Below are 25,350 nucleotides of genomic sequence, written 5' to 3'. Positions count from 1 at the left end.
GATGTCAACCAAGGTCAATGCTAACTTTGAAGAATGAGTGCAATATTTCAGAAGTAGTTGTCATGATGTCAAAAATATAATGGTCATTGCTAACTATGACGAATGAGTGCAATATAATATTTCAGTTATGGTTGTCTTGATGTCAAACATGGCCATTGCTGACTATGACGAATGAGTGTATTTCAGTAAGAGTTTCCATGATATCTGATTGTCAACCAAGGTCAATGATGACTATGACGAATGAGTGCAATAATTCAGTAATAGTTGTCATGATGTCAGCCAAAGTCAATGCTGACTATGACGGATGAGTGCAATATTCCAGTAAAAGTTTCCATGATGTCAACCGAGGTCAATGCTGATAATGACGAATGAGTGCAATATTTCAGTAATAGTTGTCATGATGTCAACCAAGGTCAATGCTTACTGTGAAGAATGAGTGCAATATTTCAGAAGTAGTTGTCATGATGTCAAAAATATAATGGTCATTGCTGACTATGACGAATGAGTGCAATATAATATTTCAGTTATGGTTGTCTTGATGTCAAACATGGCCATTACTGACTATGACGAATGAGTGAAATATTTCAGTAATAGTTGTGATAATGTCAACCAAGATTAATGCTGACTATGACGAATGAATGCAATATTTCAATAATAATTTCCGTGATGTAAACTAAGGTTAATACTGACTTAAACGATTTAGTGTAATATTTCCGTAATTTTTGTCGTGATGTCAACCAAGGTCAATGCTGATTTAGGTGGATGAGTGTAATACTTCAGTAATAGTTGTCATGTTGTCAAACATGGTCATTGCTGACTTTGACGAATGAGTGCAATATTTCAGTAATAGTTGTCATGATGTCAACCAAGGTCAATGCTGACTGTGACGAATGAGAACAAAATATTTCAGTAATAGTTTCTGTGATGTAAAAAATTGTAATTGCTGACTTTGACGTATGAGTGCAATATTTCAGTAAAAGTTGTCATGAGTAAAAGTTGTCATGATGTCAACCAAGGTCAATGCTGACTTTGACGAATGACTTCAATATTTCAGTAACAGTTGTCATGCTGTCAACCAAGGTCAATGCTGACTATGACGAATGAGTGCAATATTTCAGTAATAGTTGTCATGATGTCAAACAAGGTCAATGCTGACTGACGGATGAGTGTAATGTGTCAGTAATAGTTTCATTAGTGTAATGTTTTAGTAATAGTTTCCTTGATCTAATGCAAGGTCTTTACTTTTTGTTGGATTTAGCTTTTAATGAGGGAAAGGACATCACAATAAGGTTGGTCTTTTCGGTGGATTTTTCTTCGAGGGGGAAAAGGGCACCGGGATTATAAGATTTGCTTTTTTTCATTTTAAAACTTGATTGATTGAAAAAGTAGGTACATACGTGTCTACTGATTATTTATGTCCTGTTATTGCTGCTTCATTGGCATACACGCAAAAAACCACATCTCTTTTCATTTATATCCAAAAATATTTGCACAAAAAACCATTCTGTTGTCATTTATAAATCATACCAAAAGAAATCCACAAAAACAATCAGTTATGATAGTCTAGATACCCCATAGCTCATATGACACCTAGCTAAAAAGCTTATGATCCAGCATATACAGAATAAAACTGTCTTCCTATCTAGTATACTACTTGGTTTGATTTAACCAGTTAAGTTAATGCCAAACAACTAATTAAAACAATACAAATTATATATCTTTGAAAAGATTCTCAGCACGAAATTTCAGAACATTGCAGCTAAAATGCTAGCGATTGAGAAATCATTCTAAGATCTAATGTATAATATTTAATTGCTAGGGCCTGAGGATCTAAAAATACCAGCCCCAGTACCAGTAACAGGAGATTGGAACGTAGGTGGTGAGTATATGAGCAGGTTTTATTCTATACTTCATTTCAAACAAACAAAAATAAAAAAAAATCAGAAAAAAGTTTGCCAGTTAAATCAATGTTTATACCATACACTGTTGTATTTTCCTCACAAGGTGTTCTATTCAATGCATTTAATTTTACATCTACCACCTTTAGGTTCTTACAACAACTAATATCTTTACCGATTTTCATGATATTTTAATCATTTAACTCAGAAATAATTCTTGTTTTCTATACAAATGAGTTCAAGTTTGATTCAATTACCTATAATTTTGGCCCAATAAAACTGAATGTTTTAAACTGCGATAATGTTGTGAAAACTTGGTGAAAACGTATGTTAAAATATCCAATTGTTTCAGAAAGAAAAGATATTAACCAATTGCGCATTAGTGATATATTTGTGACGTCAGTAATGTAGGTGACTTTCATTTAACTAGATTTTTATCATAATTTGGCAGAATTTATGACAGTTTTTTGCAAATTTAACAGTGGCGCAACCTGGAAAATTAACTAAAGTGAAATCTGTTCCTATATCAGACTAATATGTTTATAATATATGAAGCAGACATACAATTTGTTTTTATCATACTTTCAAAAATACTGCATTGAGCAATACATGCACATTAGATTTACTCAACTAAAGTTTTAAAAAAATCACCTTTACAGGACCGTTAATTGGGGTTACTGGCTTCTTTTTTTAGAATTTTTGTTGAAATCTTTGTTTTTCAGAATTAGTAGTTAAATATAAGCTTAAATTAATATCTTTATTCAACAGTAACGACAAAAATCTTTATGTATTTAGTGATATTGTGATTGTTGAAATCTTACATTAGTTACATGTTTTGTGTTTTTAAAGTCTGTTGGTAGTAAAAGATTTTCTATATCTAAATGAGAACTACAACCATATATTGTGATCGTTGCCATTTTCATCAGACGACAACTAATCATTTCTTCCATGTGCAAAAGATCGCAAATTTAAGTGGTGAATTTTTACTATGTGCACGTTTCCAAAACATGATTATGCCTACACGCAATTTCCCTTGGAAAATACAGGTTATATTTACTGCGTACTGCACATTCCAAAATTCAGGGGCGGATCCAGATGAGGCAATAAATAACCTCAATAATATTAACGGTGCCCATTCGTTTAACGAAACATCGCAATAATTCCGTTTCATAAAACAATCGTTCTTTGTGATAATCGCATATCGCCTGTGAATTTCAAACGCTATATGAGCGTGTTGTCTAACCTGTCGGAAACCTATCGTTACTCTAAGGGCGGTTGTCGCGTTGCATAATGTAAGACATGTTTAGACGATGAAAAATAAAAATGTTCGAACTATAACGAACATTACATACAACTTCAGTCTTGGATGATCTGAAGCTTTAATATAGTTACCACTGTCAAGAAGTCAGTATATGTAAACCATTTTTTTTTCTAGAATATATGTCCTGATTTATAATTTCTTTTCAGGTAGTAAAATTTTGTAATTATTCTGTATTTTACATGGAAAACTTTTCTGCCGTGTTCGAAAAAGGGACATGCATGTATACATGTATGTACAAATGTACCTAGCGTGATCAAAGGGTTAATATGATGTAAATTAATGGATTGCGTTGTGTATTGTAAATCGTAATCTCTAGCTTGGTTAAGGCGTTATAGATACAAATGCGTCTGCCATTACAACTTTCCAGTTGGAAAGCAGGTCACGGTTTGACCCCAAGTCTATCAGCTACAATAGAGTCACGTGACCGTGAAAATTCTGTAAAACAACGACTGAAACAAACCTCATTTTTACTCAACAAAATGCCACTGTCATGATAAAAACTTTTTGATCTAAATAATCTTGAATATACATAGTTTTCACTCGTCAAAACTTACAGGTCAACTAAAAGTCCTTCTTTCTTAATTTTACCTTCAAACTTGAAATTTGCGTGAAAATTGTCAAGTCTATCGAAAAATCTAAATATTTTCGAGGAAACTAAAAATGATGGGCTGAATTTAAATTTGATAAAGCATCTCATTAAGACAAACACTCGATATGAATATCTAGGCAATAGCGTTTTGGATACGCAAACGTCAAGTTATTTTCAACACGAAGCGGTGGTTTTTTGCCGATTTATGCAAGTTGTTATCTCCCCTTGATGAACCCAGCAAAAAAAAAATAAAAAGGAGTTTACTTTACAAAAATCAAGAAGAAAATAAATGAAATTTGATTTACAAGTATGTTATTATAATATTACGAAGAGATACTTTCCTACTTTTCAGAGAAGGATTAGTGGAAAAAATTAGAAGACAAAAAATTGGTAAAAATTTAGAAATGTCACCCAGAAACCTAGCTGAATTGATATAAATTAGCTCTGGCTGATGAAATTTACTTTGTAATTTTTATAATGGGATATGGGATAACTCCTAGTAGAAATTTTTTAAATACTTCTAATTATGTTTAATGCAATAAAACATACTTTATATAATTTAATTAATCTTTCTGAAATAAAAATAATAAATAATACTGATCATTTAAATGTTATATTCTAAAAAGTGGGACCATGAGTCACAATAGTTTCTTCTAAGTAAAAAAACCTTTTAGGTCAATCCTATGTTTCTTAGTTGAACAGTACAGTACTGCCTAGAAAATATCCTACAGAAAAAAGATCTGTTTACCTAAAAATTTGAAAGACAGTCTGTAAAAAATAAAACTTAAAATTATAAGTGACATAATTTTGAATTTTAAAATCATTATTATTGTAAAATTCAATATTATTAGATTAGCAAGCACAGCTAGTAGCCCTTGCCAAATTTCTGAGGGTATTTTATAGATTAAGCAAGTAAACTTTTTGAAAAAAAATGGGGCTTCTTAGTTCTACTCTTTAGGTTGCTGTATCAGCTGGTATACATATTTTAAAACAAACTATTGGATATTTTTATCTAACTAATAATTGGAAATTTATATCACAAATGATAGTTGGTAAAACAAATCTTGTGCCTTTTATTTAATGATTGTGAAAGATAAGAATTTGCCATTTGAATAAATTAAATTTTGTAAGAAAACATCTCTATGAATTAAATTTCTTGACTTGTATGACTTGATATGCTAGTTTTTGCACTTATTACTGTAGCTTATTTGATAAAGTCAGAGATAATCAAATAAGCAAGGTTTTTAACTTATAAGTATAATTGACTGACCTTCATTTCCTTTTCCATATGTTTTTTCCTCCAGAAATTTTGCAAGGCATCTTCTCTTGCTATTTTTTGTGTTTTTGTCCATTCATTGATTTGTCAGATTGGTTTTCAGTATGAAAGAAATTTTCTAAGACGTACAGTTTCAAACAAAATAAAGATGATCTTTGTTTCACTTTTCCAATGTGTAAATTTTCACTATGCACATGATCCTGACACACATTTTGTTAACGTTATATGACGTATGTTGAAAAAAGAAAACAATGTCACCGTCAATTTGTGTAGGGGATCAAGAAGAGTTTTAGTCACTTTGAAATGGAGGTATCGTATGGTTAAGATTTTTAACGTTCTATTCCGTATTTGGATACGCAAACGTCAAGTTATATAAATTCGATGTTTTTGGCGAACAAAAAAGATGGCTGATAATTTTTAGAACGGACAGGATAAAAGTAATAGCAAATAAAAGTTATTTTCGACAATGTTTCAATTTCGTATTGAAACTATATTGTTCACAAAATCTACAAACTTTAAAAATCAATTATAATAAAAGCATGACAAGTTAAAAAAAATAGTTAAAACGTCGATTTTTAGCCGATTTATTTCGCGGACTTTTTGAGGTCACCGACAACTGTAGCGCCACCTAATTAATTCCCCCTGCTATTGTTGCTGATAGAGCTTGACGACAACGGACGTTTCCAAAGACTTGCTTTCCAACTGTTATTACATTTTGAAGTGAACAAGAAGCCAGAAAGCGCCCGGTGTTTACGTTTGATGCCGGAAGCATACCTATGACGTCACCTAGTTATGGCGCCAAAGAAGATAACATCATTTCGCGGAATTTTCGTTTAATGAAAATTTTACACTGAAACACTGACTAAAGTTGAATGATTCGTTTATTTTGCATTAGAATAAAAATAACTGTATTGTATTTGAAGCTTTGTGGACGTCCATCGGTAGTTTTACTGTCGCAAATATCCGTTTGCCTGTCTCCGCTACGCGTCGCCAGGTAAACTAAATTTGCGACAGTAAAACTACCGATGGACGTCCGCAAAGCTTCAAATACAATACAGTTATCTCTAAATTGTCCTTGCAAAAGGCGCAAAAATGAGTAAATATCAGCAACGCGACTTATTTGAAGATTTAGCTGACCTTTGTTGTTGTTTAGAGATTTCAAGCATTTAACTTGTGCGTAGATCGTATTTCCCCCCTCAAAGAGTTATTCGAGTATAGATAGCGTGAAACTCTCACTACACCAGGCATCGGATATACGACATTTCTATTTCGACCGGACGAAGCTGCGTATTTATACATCCGAACAGCCAAACGGACGCACCCCTTTAGCAGGTATACAAGGTACTGTCGGACGGGAGAAGTCCAGAGATGTCAATATTTCTATACCCAAGTCAATCCTTTGGTTTTTTAATGAAAAGAGATAAAGGTATCCATTAATGCGATAACAACCCAACGACACAGACAAATCAAAACATTAAGAGTCAACATACAGTGTTTTGTAATAGAAAGATGCTTATACAGAATAATAAGCTCCAAACCGTCCCATGACTAAAAAATAAGGAGTTAATTTTATAATATTTACCGTCAAAGATATCCCAACAGGCACATTTTGTATAATATCATTTACCGTCAAAGATATCCCAACAGGCACAAGTGTTTGGTTGAAAAATATCACCAGCCCTTTTTTAATTTCGATCGGTGGAAATTAAAGGTGTAATATAAACCAGGAGAAGAAAAACACTTCACTCTGCAGTAACGGTGAAAGTAATTGATGTTATGGATGACGTCCAGCGGCAAATAAAATTCATATTCAGGACAAAACATGTAAATATAATATGAATATTAACCCTGATTTGTACAAGACCGACACGCTGAGCCGGATTTTTAACATGTAAGTTTAAAAGCTTACAGTTCGCAGGGAAAAAAAAGTCACCCTACCCGGACACATTTCTGACTCTGAGCCGACCAGTCAGAGCTCTTACTCTTAAATGCGGCGTGTTTAGCTTTGAAACAGCAAATACCAATTGTTAGGTCTTTGTTTGACCCGGTCGGGATTCGAACCATCGACCTCCCGCTTTTGAGACAAACACACTCGGATGTGGCCAGCTGTCCTTATTCAATATACATAGATATAGGAAGATGTGGTATGAGTGCCAATGAGACAACTCTCCATCCAAGTTACAATTTATAGGTCAAGGTACGGCCTTCAACACGGAGCACCCTCATTTTCCAGTGGTATTCCAAGTTTCACGTCCAACCTCACTGTCGACCTCCTATTGTAAGACCTACCTATGGTATTTAAAATTTATGTGTTCTCGTCATGAACATGCATGAAATATTTGCCACTGTGCGTAAAGCAAACAACAATCAATCAACTTCAAAAATTATTCCATGTACATAGTACACGAAGACAAGATCCTGTAAAATACTATAATGTAAAATTTTCATTTAAATCACTCAACAATAGTGCAAAAATGTTTATGTTTGTTGATGTTTTTTGTTATTTTTTTGCAATTTACTACATAACTGAACACTTATAATTTTTGTTTTTAAATATTTCTTTACTATGGCTATTATCTACTGCATTATTACGATTTATAATATATGATTATTATATTTACCTGAATATTGTGAAGGATCTTATGCATTTAGGTCTGTTCGATTAGAAGTTGTGAAACAAGCTGTTTAAATAACTAATTGTTGGAAGAGTTTATTTACTGTTTTCATATGGTCTTGTCTTTACGAATCTATTTCATGACTACTGACAGATTAAAAACATCAAATATATATAACAAGAAGTTTTTGTGCAGAACATTCATTGGTCAGTTGTAAATGAGGTCTGTAAAGGGTTTTGATTTTATACTCATTTATAAAATAAAAAAATCGTTATTTTGAAAAGTTGGAATTCAAAAATATAAATTTACCCCTTAGTCTTATAAAACTATCCTATGGTGTTATTTTGATGCTAAAAAAGTTGAAATAAATAGATAATTAAATGATGTACTGCCATTTAATCGGTCCGTTTCCAAAGCAATTAGGTAACTGTTATTTGTATATATCAGTCTGAGTACTGTAACTATCATTAAAGTTGAATGTATTTAGACTCGTCCAATTCAGGGGAATAAGGCTTCTTCACGTGGTTTTTTGTGTACTTTCTTATGTTTTTGACGGTTTGTAAGTCAGTAAAGTTCACAAAAACTTAAAAGGTCTGTCCAAATCCCCTCGCCCTTCGGGCCCGGGGATCTCAACATCCCTTTTTGTTTGACGGTCTTTTAATATCAATATATACTTATCATTGAACTTTTACTATTACTAAATTTTGACTATATAGTTTAGATTTTATTTTAGATTTTTTTTAGTAGGCTTTTTTCTTGAAATACAACTGAATGTTTGCTTATCTGTAGTACATTTATTTATGTTTAAATGTTTTTTTTTTATATATTATACTACCCCATGACACAGATCACATTCATTGGAAATTTCATGCACTTCTTGGCTTAATTTGCTTTTGTTTTATTTGAGATTTTTATTGGAAAGCTTCAGCTCAATCACTTGTGGAAGAATTAAGGGTGCAATCTACAGTTTTTTTTCTATGACGTCATATTTTGAGGGACCATGCATAAGTGACCCTAAGTGGTGGTATTGTTAATAAAGATACTTGTATAAAACTAGATATCACTGGAATCAGAATTTTCTCTAGTTTATAAAGAAATAAAAAAAAGTGTAATGTTAACATAAAAAAAAGTTCTATCCAGAGAAAATGAAAAGAAAAATGCCCAATTTCAGCATGAAAAACCTGAAATCAGGTCATGTGTATACCAATGTAGACATGATACAGGCACATTTCAGATAATCAAAACTATGAATTTCATAGGTTTTTAACTGGTCTTTTAAAAAATTCTTGCTTCAGGGTACGTTCTCCTGCTTCGGAAAGAGCTACAGTAGCTACTAATAAGTTTTCAATTTTCACTACCAAAAAAACAGGAAGTTTACTGTTACAGTGTTGTCTCCCCTTAAAACATGTGTGTATTTAATCTAATTTTTAAAATTAATTATCATTCAACCTGTTTTTATTGAAAGCTAACTAACTAATGTTTACCACCAATTACAAAAAACATTATACTTTTTCACCAATTATGTAAATAAAAAGGGATTTCCCTCCATGGCTATTTTTAGTCGGGGAAAAACCCCTATTTTTTTTTATACGAACCTGTTTATAGCATCCTAAGGCATTACTGGAGTGAAGTTATAAAGTAAAGAAGTCCCATCAATTATTACTGTAGTTAAAATTTATTTTTAATTGGTTTATCAACGTGCGGAATGTTATATAACTCGTCTGGAAGAGTTATTGTCCGTTATCGAGCTCGAGTTATCTTTCGTCTTTCCAAACCGTAAACAAATGGCGGCCAACATCTACGTGAACAACAGTCTAGATTTACAAGTATTTTTGCCAAGAAAACAAAAACGGAAACGGTTTTTGAAGGAAAATAATTCAGTGGCTCATAAAAATAGCATTTTGAAACACTCGTTTGCTTGAAAAATATTGCCGAATGTAAGTCAATGCGATATACGGTACGCAATGCCAAAAATTATCTTCCGACTCAATCAAACTACGTTATCGACACACATTTTAAAGGTAAACTGCTTATAACTCTATAAAAAGTTTATGGACGCTCAACCTGGGTTATTTATCTACATTTTATCAAAGTTTGACCGCATAATTCGCTACGGTTTCTGAGATTTCAATGACCAAAACTACGAGGTCGTTTTTGCTGTAGCACATGTTGAAATAATTCCGGTCAGACAAACGGCTCGTGCAAATAAATTTTGGCCAGGGAATCCCGCGATAAAAATAAATTTAGGAGCGAAAGTGTTAAGAGCATACGATGCAGCTACAGGGGAGATAATGACGTTGCTAACATAAAATGTTATTTTTCGCGACGTCAAACTGCAACATATCGGGAAAAGATGGATTTTTCGTGGGATTTTAATCATTAGCTTGAAAACGAGTACATGGAACCATCTTTTTTTAAATGACATTTGACTTGATACTATATATAGATTATGTGTTCCAATTTTTCTAAAAAAATCACTGATGGAATTTTTTTAAATTAGATAGATATACAGCAAAAATTTTCTAAAATCATGAAAATTTAATAAAATGAATTATTTACAAAGAATTGTTACACAAATCAAGAGCCTACTTTTGTAACGAAGATATTCCAAACCTTTTTACAAATATCCTCATGTATTTATCTTTTGAAACAAAAAAGTTAAGTATGTCTGTCCAAAGGATTGAAATGTCCAAGAAATCAAAATTCTAAGTAAATGTCCAAAATTTCGACCCCATTTATCTCTGCATTTAGCACATGAAGGTATATTTTTTATTGCATATTTGAATGGTATTGGTAAAAATATCTTGTATGCAAATTTTCGTAAAAAATATCACCGTGGGATCAAAACTGTATCGTATGCCCTTTATCTAAAGTGGTTGATTAGTTCGTTTTGTCTCTGTAGATTTCTTTTTAGTTTAACGTGCAAATCTTCAGATGTAACACTGTCAATGTTTTTTGTTCGAATTCCGATCGGTGTCAAGTCGACGGCCATATAACAGGTGCGCTGGAGTTAGCGGCACAGGATCTTTAATGTCAGTAGAAATATATTTTGTCGGACAATTGTTTAAAGTTTTTTTTCGATTTCAATGCAATTGTATTCAACATTTCAGTAGAAACACACGATTTTCCTAGTGTAGCTCTTACTGTATAGAACCACTAATTCGGGCCCGGTCAGAAAGAACGGTATTTTGGTATCAAATGAAAGCTTAAGGACTTGGGATCACTGTAGCAGTCTTCACGCTTAACCACAAGTCCTACGGCATTGGCTTGTAAAATTGCTTTCGGGCTTGTAAAATTCTACTCTATAAGCCAACAGAATCCAACTAAAATGTATAAAAAATTAAGCTTCCGGCTTGTGGACTCAAAAGTTAAGGTGGCTCGGCCCTTTAACAGTGCGCATATTTTAACGCATGTTACTAACGACGAGCGCCTTGGAAATGGTCGCTTTGAGGGGTTTTCTCAAAAATAGTTTTGACGACATTGGAACGCGGGCGTGTATGAAAGCACCCTTTCCCGATGTCAACAAACCATGCAAAACGTTCTACAAAATCCACAAAACAGGAAATACGTACGGTCAGGACTACAGATTGGTTTGTTCATTTTTCACATAATAAGGACAGAATTATACACGATATATTAAAGCATAACATTAAAAAAAAGAAAATATAAATATTGACTTGTACGACAGTATCTGGTGCGTTCGCTCCAAAAACACATTCTCACCCTACACGTTCGCCCCTTGGATCTGTTCGCACCCTATTTTCATTTAAATACTGGTTGAATATATTCAAAAGATGTCTTTTAGATGTATTAGTATATATATGAAAATATTTTGCCAATGAGATTGACGCAATGTTTAACCGTAAACAAAGGATAGCGATGTAAACAACTGCATGTCACCTTTCGGCTTTCAAAAACAAGTAAAACCCATATAGTATGATATAGTATAAAGGCATCGGGGTGCATCTGCACGCTATAAATAATAAATAAATAAATAATAATAAATGAGCTTTATTTAGAGTCGGCAAAGTATACAAACAGAGTCAACATAAGCTCTAATGAGCTTTAAGCCGTTTTATCCGTTTGGCGTATTATAACATTTTGTTACTGTCATAAATCTCTTTTTTACTTGAAATATCTTCATTTCCAAGTATTGGTAGGATCTTATTCCGGAGTATGTGAAATATTTTCCCACTGCAAAATTTTGATAATATATATAGTTACGTATTTTTTATTTGCCAAAATTTTTTGAACATAACAATTCCGGAGTATGTGAAATATTTTAACACTGCAAAATTTTGATAAATTATAGTTAAGTATTTTTATTTTCCAAAATTTTTTTTGGACATTACAATTTTCAAACAAAGACTAAATACTTGACAGTCACACAAAACATTTTTATTTAAAGATTTATATACTTTATCAAATAATGGGCACGAAAATATCTAACAAATTTTCTCGTATCATGATTCTATGAAATTTGGAACTCTAGTCCTATAACATGAGACCTCGGGGCCAATGTTTTCTATTTATAATATTTTCCTTTTACTTATTTTGCTATTTGTTAATTTTCTATTTTCTGTTGTATCTATCAATATGCCAACAGAGTTCGCATTAAAAAAAAGAGGAAATATCAGCGTAAAAACTAAAATAATTGATTAAGAATGAGCTATTATAATAGACCCCGTTCATACTAGCATTTTTCTTTAATCGATCTAATTTGAATCGATCTAAATAAAACCAGTAAGCGTTCACATTATCTTTAATCATAACGATCTCTATCGGTCTAATCTGAACCAGTGCGTTCACACTACAATTAAAATGCAATTGATCTGACTTTATTACCAGTGAAACTGTAAACATTGTGTATAAATAGAACTAATTTATCAAATTGATGTGTTGATACACACACTTGCAAAAAAAAAAATGCAAGATGAAGTTATTGTTTCTTTTGAATCACAAGTTCAAATTTTGATACTGGTGTTCTTGCAGTTTTCTTTGATTTTGAAACAAAAAAACTAGCAACGAAGTTACAACACGACGATTTACTGCGGTTCCTGAAAATAAAAAAAATCAACTAAAAAAAGAAGACACAGATTTCGCAAATTTATGCTACGGCGAAGACAACATGTTTTCAGTTTGTTTTTACATGCATGTACACAAAGGTCTGTTAACAGAGAAATATGGGTTAATAAACAATGAATCATTGATGAGGTTGGTAAAGGGTTGTTTTCGTGCAACGTGTTTTTCCATTTTTATTTCACGTGCAGCCGTGAAAAAGGTTCTTTATTCACCGTGTTTCGTGAAATCGGTAAAAAGATCAACGTGCATGAATTTTTAATTGTTCGTTCATCGTGAAATGGCAATTTTATTTCGCGTTCTTACGTGGAGATACCCCCCTTTACGCCCCTCATTGATATAGTTGTGCCGCTATACATGCGCATACATTATTTTCGATTCAATCGTACTAGTTTAAACCGATCTCTGCGTTCACATTTAAAGTAAGATCTAAACTACCTCTTTTGGTGTTTTAGTTTAGACCGATTGAAGATCGATTCAACGCGTTCACATTGGCCCTTAAATCGATATAAAGTGAACCGATCTAGTTTAAATCGATCTAAATGTCCTAGTGTGAACGGGGTCATAGACTAACGGAACTCGAGCAATACATTTTTTGTGTTACGCAGAATAAAACCGGACATTTCAATAATTTGCAGTTTTCAACCTTTGATCATGTAGATGAAAATTGGTCAGTGGCAACTGGGACCTTACAAGTATTCCGGCCTTATATATCGGTATATGCTATTATCCCTCAATACCACATGCTTTGCGGCGCAAAATATTTGGCTTGACCAAGTCGGGATTTTGCCTAGGACACACATCCGCAGTCTACCGGGCAGTTCCAAACACTACCAGTTAAAGACATTATATATACACAAAATCTATACTACTTACTAGGTTCAGGAAAAGTTGGGATTGTAATTTTAAAACTCCGCCCAGTACACAGGAACGCTATAATAGTCGGTGATATTGGCAAACTTTAAATTCTGTCTTACTTTTTTTTTCAAAAGGGAAGCTAATAAGGAAAGTTCTTGATTTAAAAAAATTAAAGTGGAGTGTGTCATTGCGGCAAGAAATATGCATGACAACTTTTTTAATGATGTGTGAACACTGGTTTGAACCACCTGCTAGCTGCAAAGAAACGTAATTATCGGCCTATGGTGATAATATGGAGATGCAATTTTTTTTAATATTGACTTTTAAATTTGAACTTTGGTGGATAGTTGTCTCATTGGCAATCATACCACATCTCCTTATTTTCATATCGTAGGGTGTAGAAATATGACTTCCCCAATCTGACAGATAATCCCTTGCTATGACAGGTTGTTCATACAGCTGGATGTATAAATACCTCGGGGGGGGGGGGGGGGGGGGGGGGGCACTTCAATACTTAATTGATAGGGGGTGCCGCTGGGGCCCACCTTTTTCAAAAATTTATATTTCAAAAATTTATACCTTTTTATATATTGCATAGGTAAAAATGTAACCTTTTCCCTATAATGCTTGGGTTTCATGTAGTGTAATGTAAGACTAGAATACCAAAGTCTTAAAAGAGAAAATTTGGTTGATAAAATCACGCCCGGGAACACCAAGAAAGATGACAGACGAAGAAGTTATGGAAACTTTATATATTGACCTTATCATATATTTTTGATAATTTTCCCAACCTATTCACATATTTTCAAGCTTGAAAAGGTGACCAATTCCAGTGACACGTCCCATCACCTTGAATATAGGAAGTGCCCCCTCCCCGCCCCCACCCGAGATATATACGCAGCCTCGTATGGTAAAAAGGAGGAATTTTGTCCATACCAAGCATGCATTGTCCATTTATTTTCTAGCGGCAGTCCATATAATTTTTGTGTTAACAAGAGTGCACAAGCTGAAATGTCTCACCTGCTTTACTAATCATCATTCATGATTGGTTTTATGTTGATATTCCTAAAGATAAAGTTTCACTACAAGTATCAGAAAAAATAATATTATCAATGATCATGAAAATGATCAGATAAACCAATCCAAGCCAGCCTTACACAGTGGCAGAGCCAGAATTTTTCATGAAAGGGGGGGGGGGGGGGGCTGACTGCCTAAGAGAGGCCTGCTCCAGTAATGCTTCGGTGATTCCCTATATAATCAACCAATGGGCCCTCCCCCTAAATCCGCCTCTGTTACAATCACCCCATCAACCAAATATTTTAAACATATAAATAGTATGCCAGTAACAGACCAAACCATGAACATAAGGTTAAGTTCAGATAGACCCTGCAAGACAGGCATATTTGTTTTTTATTCATTATTTTGTACATAAATCATGCCGTTAGTTTTCTCATTTGAATTGTTTTAAATTGTACATTTGTCATTTGGAGGCCTTTTATACCCAACTATGCAGTATAGGTTTTACTCATTGTCGAAGGTCGTATGGTGACATTTAGTTGTTTATTTCTGTGTCATTTGGTCTCTCATATCACATCTTTTTACTTAATATTTCAATATATACATTTAATAACCATACCATACACCAAATATAATAACCAATTGATTACACAATGTAGCATGTTAAAAGAGGACTTACCATTGACCAATGAACCATGCAAATGTGGTCAATGACAACTGCCAGACAGACATGTACTCCTTACATTTGTGAATCATTGCATACATATAGTTTATCTACTACATGTACTTTTAGTATTAGAAAAAACAGACAAAAACATGACATTGACAAATGACCTATTGCTAACAGTATCTGATAAACAACCCTAATCAGGTAACTTTAACCTTGATCACTGATCCATGAAATGTGCTTGAGATCTTTGTAGCAATCTGTATTAATTTGAGTGCATATCTAAATTTACAAAACAATATTAATCTGGATCATTGTGATACTGTAAATTTAGAAATTATTGAGAGGTTATTATTAATGCAAATAATGCGACAGGGTGAATATCGCAATAATAAGAACTTGCATTCTGATAACTGAATTATAGATCTTTATGCAGATTTTTTTTGTAATCGCAATAATTAAACTCGCAATTTAGTCCATTCGTCAAAAATTGCAATAATAAATGCGTGCAATAATTTCTGAATTTACAGTAGGTAAAAATGTTGTCAGTTAATAGTGAGACACAAGTTTTCCCAGACAAAATATAATTATTTTGGTTGTTTTGTTTGGTTGCTGTCTCATTGAACAAAACTGTATTTTATTTCTCCTTTTATCCAGAAAATATAACTTTTGAAATAGAAACTGAATAGCATATGGATGGAAAACAAATGCCAAATGATGTAAAATAATTCAAGTGGCCATTTAGGTCAGGGGTTGGTGAGGTAAAAGATGAGGCAAAGGCATGTGCATTTACCACAACTGCCACTTGGTATTATGATTTCCAAAATTTACAAATCTCATAGCTACCTTCTGTATTAAAGACAACTGCATATATTGCAGTTTGCATATCATGAATTGTGTTTGCAGCAAAATTCACTACAGACAAACAAAAAATTAATTCAACTCTATTTAAATTCATTTTTTGAAACATTTTTGATTTTTATTCCTAAAATGTCTATGAGATCAAATTTATAAAACATTTATTAGCATTGTAAATTTCAATATACTAGTAATTGTTGACATGTATACATCATGTACATGTACAATCATTAGCTGATCAGCTCTATATTTTCATTATTTTTATATCAATATTCTTCATCAGTGTTTTTTTATAAGACTCAATAATCTGTATTCATCATTGGGACAGGTAGGTAAAGTAGGTCCTTTTGATCTTGGATTTTTTTTAATGGATTTTGACAGCACTAAAGCATACAGTTCCAAATTATAGTTGATCTTGGCTTCTTAAGTGGATTCTGACAACACTTTGCATATAGACACCAAGTTTAGATGATCTTGGGTTCTCTCATATGGATTCTGACAGTACTTTTATTATACATGAAGTTCCAAGTATTGTTGATCTTGGCTTCTAATGTTGTTTCTAAGTTTCTGCACTTTACATATAGTTCTCAATTGCAAGACAAAATGATACTGGTTTCTCGTGTAAATTCTGTCAGTTCTTTGCCAATAGTTTCCAAGTAAAATTGGAACATTCCAGGATCTTTCACAACAAATCACTCCTTCCTCTTACATGTACTTGAAGCCTGAAATTAAATGTCAGAGTAATTCTGTCAGAAAATCAACCATGATTGACATTTAAAAGCATAATGTAGTTCATATTTTAATTATAATAAACGGGGAATGTGTCCATGGGACACAGATGATGCCCCCCACTTGCATATAAAGTTATAAAGAAGCATAACTAAAGAACGGTAAGAGTGACACTACCCAAAGTTTTACTTGATCTGAATTTTGTTGTAATAAGTAATGTGTATAAGTTTCATAACATTTGAAAATAGTGGAATTAATTACTTTTGGAGTGTCAAGAACTCGTTGGAAGTACTTGATAAATTACATGCATATATTGGTGATTTTTAATCTGTTCAAAGTTTTGATTTTTCTACCCTATATACCACATTGCCCCACATTCTCATTAAGAAAAAATTCACACACCTAATTAAATGGGCATTTAAAAAGTCAGAATGTGAATATATATGTTCAAACTCTTTTAGGTCATTTTTTAGTAGCAATAAACAAAAAAACTATGTCAATTGGACATGCTTTGATACTATATATGCCCTTGAATTTTTACTAGATAACATTTTTGTTTGCTTTGGAGATTCCGTATATCGTCAGGTTATCGGAATTCCAATGGGGACTAACTGTGCACCACTTATTGCGGACCTTTTTTTGTATTGCTATGAGTTACAATTTATGACAAAAATCAGCAAAGACCCATCGAAACAACATCTGATACACAAATTTAATAATACTTTTAGATATTTGGATGATATTTTTGCTCTCAATAATGACGACTTCCTCATGTATACTAAAGAAATTTATCCTGTTGAACTTACTTTAAATAAAGCTAATACTAACAATGACCACTGCCCTTTCCTCGATCTTGATATCTATATCATTAATGGAAAGCTTAATACTAAAATATATGATAAATATAGATTATAACATGGCATTTTTCATATCAAACCCCTTATCAGCCCAAGAGCCGCAGGCTCGAGGGCTGATATGACCGAGGGCTGATAAGGGGTCTGATATGAAAAATGACATGTTATGATCTTTTTATCATATATTTCAATATTAGTGTATAAAATGTCCGAGTTAAATTTTGGTAAATTGCCTGATACAAAAAAGGATGAAAAGTGATTTTTATGTCATTGGGTCAATATATTGATACAGTCATGATTGAAAATTTATTAAACAAGTTTAACATGAAACAAATTTATAATAACAACACATTTTATTGTAACAATTTTCAATATGTGAGTATTAGTTGTTATGCTGGAAAGTTAATAGTAACATTTCCCGTGATCGTCGCCCCAGCAAACATCTGTACGGCCCTCCCTTTATAATTATCGTGAATAATCTCTGGCATATCATTAGACATTTGAGCAGGATTTGGCTCATCAGTTACTGTTTTCTCAAAGTTTGTAATGTCTTTTAAGACAACATCTAACTCTGCTTCCTGAGATGCGGACATCAATACTTCATCCTCGTCATCTGGCATTTCAACAATTTCATTCATGTTTTCATCATGTAACTTGTTAGATTTGCGTTTTTTGTTTTCAACAGTCATTCCGGTTCCAACAATTGATAAAATGTTCGACATTTCTCGTTGTTGTTCTATTGAGGCAACACTATAAGAATTTATTGACTGAACATTTTTGTGCCCACTGAGCTGTATTATACGAGTATCAGGGATGTTTTGGTGTACTAAAGCACTCGCAGTCGTTTTACGTGCACTGTGATTTGTTTTTCTGCCCTGTATTCCTGCTTCTTCACACATTACTTTAACAAAGTTATATAAAGTGTTCTTTCCCATTGGTTGCCGTGAATACCAAATATCATCTTTTATATTCCTGCTAATGCCCAAATAAAAAGGACTCTCGTTTCCAACATATCTTCAGGTCTGTGTTTAATATACTGCTTATAAACTTCCACTGGACATCTGGTATCCTGAAAAAAATATACATATTTAATTCTGGCATTGATATATATAATTAGAAAGCATAATCATACTGCATGAAATGTATGTATTGCATTTGAATGTATCATCTGTTTGCATACAACATGTCCAAAGTGTAAATCCACCAAAACAAAATATGAGTAACAATTGATAAACAAAGATCATGTTACCTTTGCATATATCTACAGTGTAAAGATTGATATTTAGTATTCATAGCACATTATTCATGAATGTTATTTTTTTACAACCAAAATATGAATACTGCCTTTATATAATATATAAAATATGTATGTACCTGGATCTGCAAACATCTTTGCTTGAAAAGCCCTTGTTTCCCTGACATTAGCACCAGTTCTCGTCTTGGTTACCCTTTCCGTGTGCTCCAGATACTGAAGCCCATCAGTTGTAGATTTCATCTGCAGATCACCCCATCTTAGTGTAGAATGTTCTTCACGAGACCTCAAGCCAAAATGCAGACTGTTGTTCAACCAAACTGTTCGAATCAAGGATTTGCCATTTGCTGAAAATAATATAACTTAATATAAATGTCTTTTACAAACAACACAGAGTTATATATGTACAAGGATACTTTCATGAATGAATTTGCCTACAAAAGACTTCATACATGTGGTACAAATTTGTAAAATAGCATAGCAAAAGTTTGAGTGACGGTTGAGAAGATAGCATTCAGACAAGACTATATTATATTGCACTGACACTACAAATATTTCCCCATATACTCATCTACAATTCAATAAAATAGAAATTTGGCTGTTTACCTGGGCCAAGAAAATTCTTCTCATAAAGTACATCAATTTCCTCTGCCGTGAATGGACCTGCACGTCTTTTTTTTTATCCCATGCCCATAGATTTCAGGTCCTTTGTCTTTGCTGATAAAACCTCTCTGGAGTGATGGAACTCCTTGTCTTTTACAATACTTATGTTCCTTGTATCCATTAGGTGTCTTGAAATACTACTTTGAAAGGATTTAATAGTACTAGGTTCATAAGGACTGCCATCATCTTTCGTGATTTTCATAAAAAAACCTTGCCAATATTTTGTCCAATTCCATGACGGGAATATCATCCAAACTTCTAATATCAATATTATCCCTTATCCGTCTGGTAAAAACATTGATATCACTGAGTGTTTTTCTAATTGTGTTTGCATTTTTCAATGAATTAATGTAATCTGTAGTTTCGTCACCGCTGTCGTCTGACATGTTTTTTGTTTATGTTTCGTAAGTAGTGAGTCGATTACGGAAATGACTGATAAGGCGAATACGGATTGAGCGTGTGATAAAAACCGGAAACAGTTGATAACAACCGGAAGCAGTTGATAACAAAAGTCATATCACACGGCAAAGACAATTCTTCAAATTTAATGAATAAATATGTACAAGTAATAGTTTATCAAGGGGTACAATTTAACCATTATTTTTCTATAAATATCTGATAAAAGAGATGATTTTTCATTTCCTATCGTTAATTATCCATTTTTAGATGGTGACGTTCCCTTGTCACCATCTTACGGTGTTTATATATCTCAACTTGTACGATTCGCTCGTATATGTAACAATGTTTTAGATTTTAACGAGAGAAATTTATGTATTACTGAAAAATTATTACACCAGGGTTTTCGATATCACAAACTAGTCAAAACATTTACTAAATTTTATCATCGGTATAAGGACATCATTCGTAAATATAGCTCAACATGCAGACTTCTTATACGTTCAGGTATTTTACATCCAATTTTTATGAAAATATTCTTTATAAAGCACAAAAATGTCAGTATTCACCTCTGAAGCTAACAAAACCTTTAAATAGACTTATTAAGAAGGGATATAGTTACGATACTGTTGTCAGGTCATTAAAGATTGCATATTTTGGCGTTAATATTGATTCACTTATAGGGTCTTTGCATCGGCACTAAACACATTTATTTAAAAACCAGTTGTTGGCATGACACGGGTTATGTTCTTCTCATATATGTTATGATGGTATGATACTAAACCCCTAACGGGAAGGATTGTGCCTGATATTCATATGATGAAGACATAATCTTTCAATCAGTTTAATTGAAGTCTGGAGCTGGCATGTCAGTTAACTGCTAGTAGTCTGTTGTTATTTATGTATTATTGTCATTTTGTTTATTTTCTTTGGTTACATCTTCTGACATCAGACTCGGACTTCTCTTGAACTGAATTTTAATGTGCGTATTGTTATGCGTTTACTTTTCTACATTGGCTGGGGGTGTGGGGGGAGGGTTGAGATCTCACAAACATGTTTAACCCCGCCGCATTTTTGCGCCTGTCCCAAGTCAGGAGCATCTAGCCTTTGTTAGTCTTGTATTATTTTTAATTTTAGTTTCTTGTGTACAATTTGGAGTTTAGTATGGCGTTCATTATCACTGAACTAGTATATATATTTGTTTAGGGGCCAGCTGAAGGACGCCTCCGGGTGCGGGAATTTCTCGCTGCATTGAAGACCTGTTAGTGACCTTCTGCTGTTGTCTGTTCTATGGTCGGGTAGTTGTCACTTTGACACATTCCCCATTTCCATTCTCAATTTTATTTGGATGAGGCAAACTAAAGTTAGAGAACGGAAACAAAAAAATTCAGCAATTTTTCCATTTGTAAAGGGGCATAACTCTAGAACAGTAAAAGTGACACCACCAAAAAAATTCAAACTTGATCTGTGTTTCTTGGTAATAAGCATTGTGTATAAGTCTCATAACATTTGGTTGAGGCAAACTGAAGTTAGAGAACGGACACCAATTTTGGGACATACGTTCAGACAGACAAGGGTAAAACTTAATGCCCACTCCACTACGGCGTAAATAAATGAAGAATTTGTGGCAACAATAATGAGCAAACAAAATAAAATTACATGCACAGCAAGTGTAAATAGTGATTTTGTTTTTATATATATATATGTTGAATACAGACTTCTCGGGGCTTGCTGTTTCGATGCCAGGGACAAGTTATTTCTATGCCTAAAAATTCTAAAATGCAGCGGAGCTACATTTGTACTCCTCGTCAACCAAATTATGCTGAGGTGTCTTGTAACCTGTTTGGAATATGGGATATACAAATTTTGTGTTTAAAAATACTAAGCACAAAACAATAATGAATTTTTCAACTCAAATGTATGTGTTATTTGGTAAACAAGATAAGCCCTACGTGTATGTTTAAACCTGATACTTGACGTTATAGAATTTTTTTTATACAAAAGAGAGACAGGGGGGTGGTGTGTGTTTAATTGTAAACAAATTGTGATCAAGACGAATCCACCAATAACATGTATTGCCTCGTACTGTAGTGGTTATAATTTACAAATCAGGCCATTTATATTCTCAAGAAAACAAACGAAACAATCGAACCCCTTGAGCGGGTGGACAGGAGTAAGGGAACATGGGAATGAGGGATCAGGAAGCGAGAAAAGGGGGTATCATGTGCAGGTCCGTTACCGTTAGTTAGCCTGGTCTGAAGTGAAAATAAAAGTAACCAATTTGGTAGAAGTAAATCTTATGAAGATTATAAATAGAAAAGAACCCTTTGATCTCGTGTGAGTCACTTTATTTTATTGTTATAGAACTATACTAACAAAAGCATGATTTAGATAAAAATGATTGGTACAAACAAACTCAGGGTGGGAATGTAAAAGGGATGAACGTGTATTGGAGCGAACATGGTTTTGGGTGAAAGGACAAGAATTCAAAAAGAGGGGGGGATGAATAATCTGGGAAATATATTTTGCAATTTTTTTGTCTGGAGGCAAGGGGGATGGAAGTAGAAGTTAAAGGAGAAAATTTTAGAGTAAAAGGGAAGAGAAATGGGAGTTGGGGATAGGGAGTGGTAATCATGAACCCCTGCCCGAGGGAAGTTATGGGGTACCCCCATTTTACAGGTTGGGAACAAACCCTCTATATGGTGTTCAGGGGCGGATCCAGCCATTTATAAAAGGGGGGGTTCCTAACCCAGGATAAAGGGGGGTTCCAACTATATATCCCCATTCAAATGCATTGATCGTCAAAAAAAAAAAGGGGGGGGGGGGTATAATCCCTCTGTAGAGGGGTATTTTTGTTTTAGACTGGATTTAAAGCAAAATAGGGCAGAATGGCATTTTCTACTTATTATGGCAGTAACCTGCTACATTTGATGCACCAATTGATGTACTTAATTTCATTTCACATGCCCAGTTTACTGCATATGACTGAATATACAATCTATTGTACACCATAATTGAAAGCTGTGATGATCAGGTAAATTCCACTCAGTTATGCCTCACTGAACAGAATTTCTATTGTTAGATTTAACAAAAAATTTAAAGGTCAACTGCATGTCCCTTTTGTTGTAGATCAGGTGTTCAGATAGGTATACAATAGATTGCAAGTTCTGTCACCATATAGAGGGTTTGTTCCCAACCTGTTTTACTAGTCATTATAGACGCAAACAATAAATATTTAACTTCATTTGACCCTAACGTGGCTACGAAATTAGATTTTACGAATGACGATATAAAATCAGGACTCATTTGACGCTAATGATAGCGCAGATCATGAGATGCTGAAAATGACCATCCCCTCCTCTTTGACTGTTTCCTGATCCTGATCCTAAGGTCAAAAATTGACACGACTTGTCTCTCTTGTACAGAATATTCCTCATACGATGCACCATTTCTCCTGGTAATTTTTCATGTAGTACTTTGAAAAGTTAGTTTAGGCGCAGGATCGGGTATCAGGACTTGCTAGTTCCTGAAAACGCCCTGATTTAGATATATATTCCCCTGTAATTTGTGCAGTTTTTTCATATGTTTCTCTCTTTGATGGTGAAAGTAGTGATTGAGTGTCCAGTGGAATGTTAACTATTTCCAGTTGTCTTTTTTAAGTCCTCTCTTTCTTGGTGGTATCTAGGACAGTATATCAAATAGTGTTCTGTTGTTTCTTCTTCTCTGCATTCACAATATGGCGTGAGGGATTGACCTAATTGGTTTCTGTATTTGTTTAGTCTGCTGTAGCCTGTTCTTAATTCCGATAGTATTCTTCCAATTTGAGTGTTAGGGAAGTCTAGTTGAACTCTTTTTCCAACAATAGGTACCAGATCATAAAGGTGTCTTCCTGTTTCACCAATTGTCCATCTGCTTTGCCATTTCAGTTTTGTAGACATCTTGACTGCACTTCTGACATCCGACATAGTTATGACATTATATTGTTCATTTAGTGATGAGGCCTCTTTTGCAGCATCTTTCGCCAACTGGTCCGCTATCTCGTTCCCGGCTATATTAGCATGGCCTGGGATCCAAGATAGGGTTGTTAGTATGCCTTCTCTCAAGAGTGTCCCCATACTTTCTTTAATGTCTGTTATGGTATCTAGGTAGTTTGAAGATTTCCAGTGCAAAGTCGAGATGCCTACAGCAGTCTGGCTATCTGATAATATTTTGACCTCAGAACACTGGTCCTTAATTGACGTAATACAGTGCTCCAGAACCATAAGAATAGCTACAAGTTTGGCAAGTAGTATTGATCCTCTGTTAGCTACTGGCCTTTTTAAGCTTACGCCATGGCTATTTCCGGAATATACTACAGCCCCCGCTCTACACGGTCCTGGATTACCCTGACAAGAGCCGTCAGTGAATGCCACTATAGTTGAGTCGGTACTGTCTCCTAGTAGGTCCTTTACAACCTCTTTACTTTCAACAGTTTGTTCTGCAGTTCTGTTCTTTGAACTACCAAGTCGACTCCAGTAGCTTGGTGCTCTCATCAGCATAAAATCTGCGCCAGCTTTGTATGTAAATTCTGGTTCACGGATATTTTTCAAAACAGGCTATACATGTTCACAACTTGCCAGTTAACAGATTAAGGGTCAAGTAAATACATAAATAAGATACCAACCATAACGATTATACATAGAACAGATATTTAGCCCATGCAAGGTTTCAGCCGCAGTGATTTTCTACAGTAGCGAGTATTTTGAGATAACCCCCCACTTTGTATTTTTCGTGATACTGATAACATTTGGCTGTCTAATATATTAAAATCTATGTTTTCTTATGTAATGACTCTACCTTCATCGTTGTCTATTCGCCACTATGTCTGTTATTCATGCACATGGTCGTATTTATCAGTGCAGTATGCTGCTCAGCAATGGCGACCCTGAAATTTATGTTGTCCGATTATGGCGCCAGATTAGAGGGAAGCAACTCGCGCCAGACAAAATTACCGTATTTCACCAAAATAATCAAAATTTCGCTTTTTTATAACAAACAGTAAAATGTTCATCACATTTATATTCAGCTTTCGTCCATTGATATAATTACAAACATTATTTATTTAAAGACATCAATAAAAAAAAGATCACAATAAAGTAATTAATGGAGTGCATTGAAATCAGACCTCATGGGGTAAAGGGGTTAAGCAAAAGCTCGTAACTTTTTTAAAAACCTGGTGACCCCCATTTTATTTTACCTTAAAATGCTCGAAAACTTCATAGCTTTGACATATCCGTTT

General features: G+C 33.8%; 1 protein-coding gene and 1 long non-coding RNA gene across 5 annotated transcripts in view; one reads left to right on the top strand and one right to left on the bottom strand.

Moving 5' to 3' along the window:
- Window positions 1-25,350, top strand: part of LOC127739304 (uncharacterized) — a 338,236-nt gene that overhangs the window by 292,066 nt on the left and 20,820 nt on the right. For both annotated transcript variants that reach the window (XM_052250977.1, XM_052250978.1), the window contains exon 4: window positions 1,820-1,879. In XM_052250977.1, the coding sequence (XP_052106937.1) occupies window positions 1,820-1,879 (60 nt within the window). The remainder of the gene's footprint in view (window positions 1-1,819; window positions 1,880-25,350) is intronic.
- LOC127739306 (uncharacterized) lies at window positions 16,274-25,186 on the bottom strand. 3 transcript variants are annotated; one of them, XR_008000386.1, is made up of 3 exons: window positions 24,909-25,186; window positions 19,136-19,360; window positions 18,054-18,830 (listed from the first exon to the last, which is right to left on the bottom strand). It is a non-coding gene; the product is annotated as an uncharacterized LOC127739306 (long non-coding RNA). The 3 variants fall into 3 exon arrangements; XR_008000387.1 differs by lacking the exon at window positions 24,909-25,186 and adding an exon at window positions 19,620-20,068; XR_008000385.1 differs by lacking the exons at window positions 18,054-18,830; window positions 19,136-19,360 and adding an exon at window positions 16,274-16,900.

This window comes from Mytilus californianus, unplaced genomic scaffold, assembly GCF_021869535.1.
Source record: "Mytilus californianus isolate M0D057914Y unplaced genomic scaffold, xbMytCali1.0.p SCAF_4, whole genome shotgun sequence".
NCBI lineage: Eukaryota > Metazoa > Mollusca > Bivalvia > Mytilida > Mytilidae > Mytilus > Mytilus californianus.
This window is presented reverse-complemented; position numbering and strand designations above follow the sequence as displayed.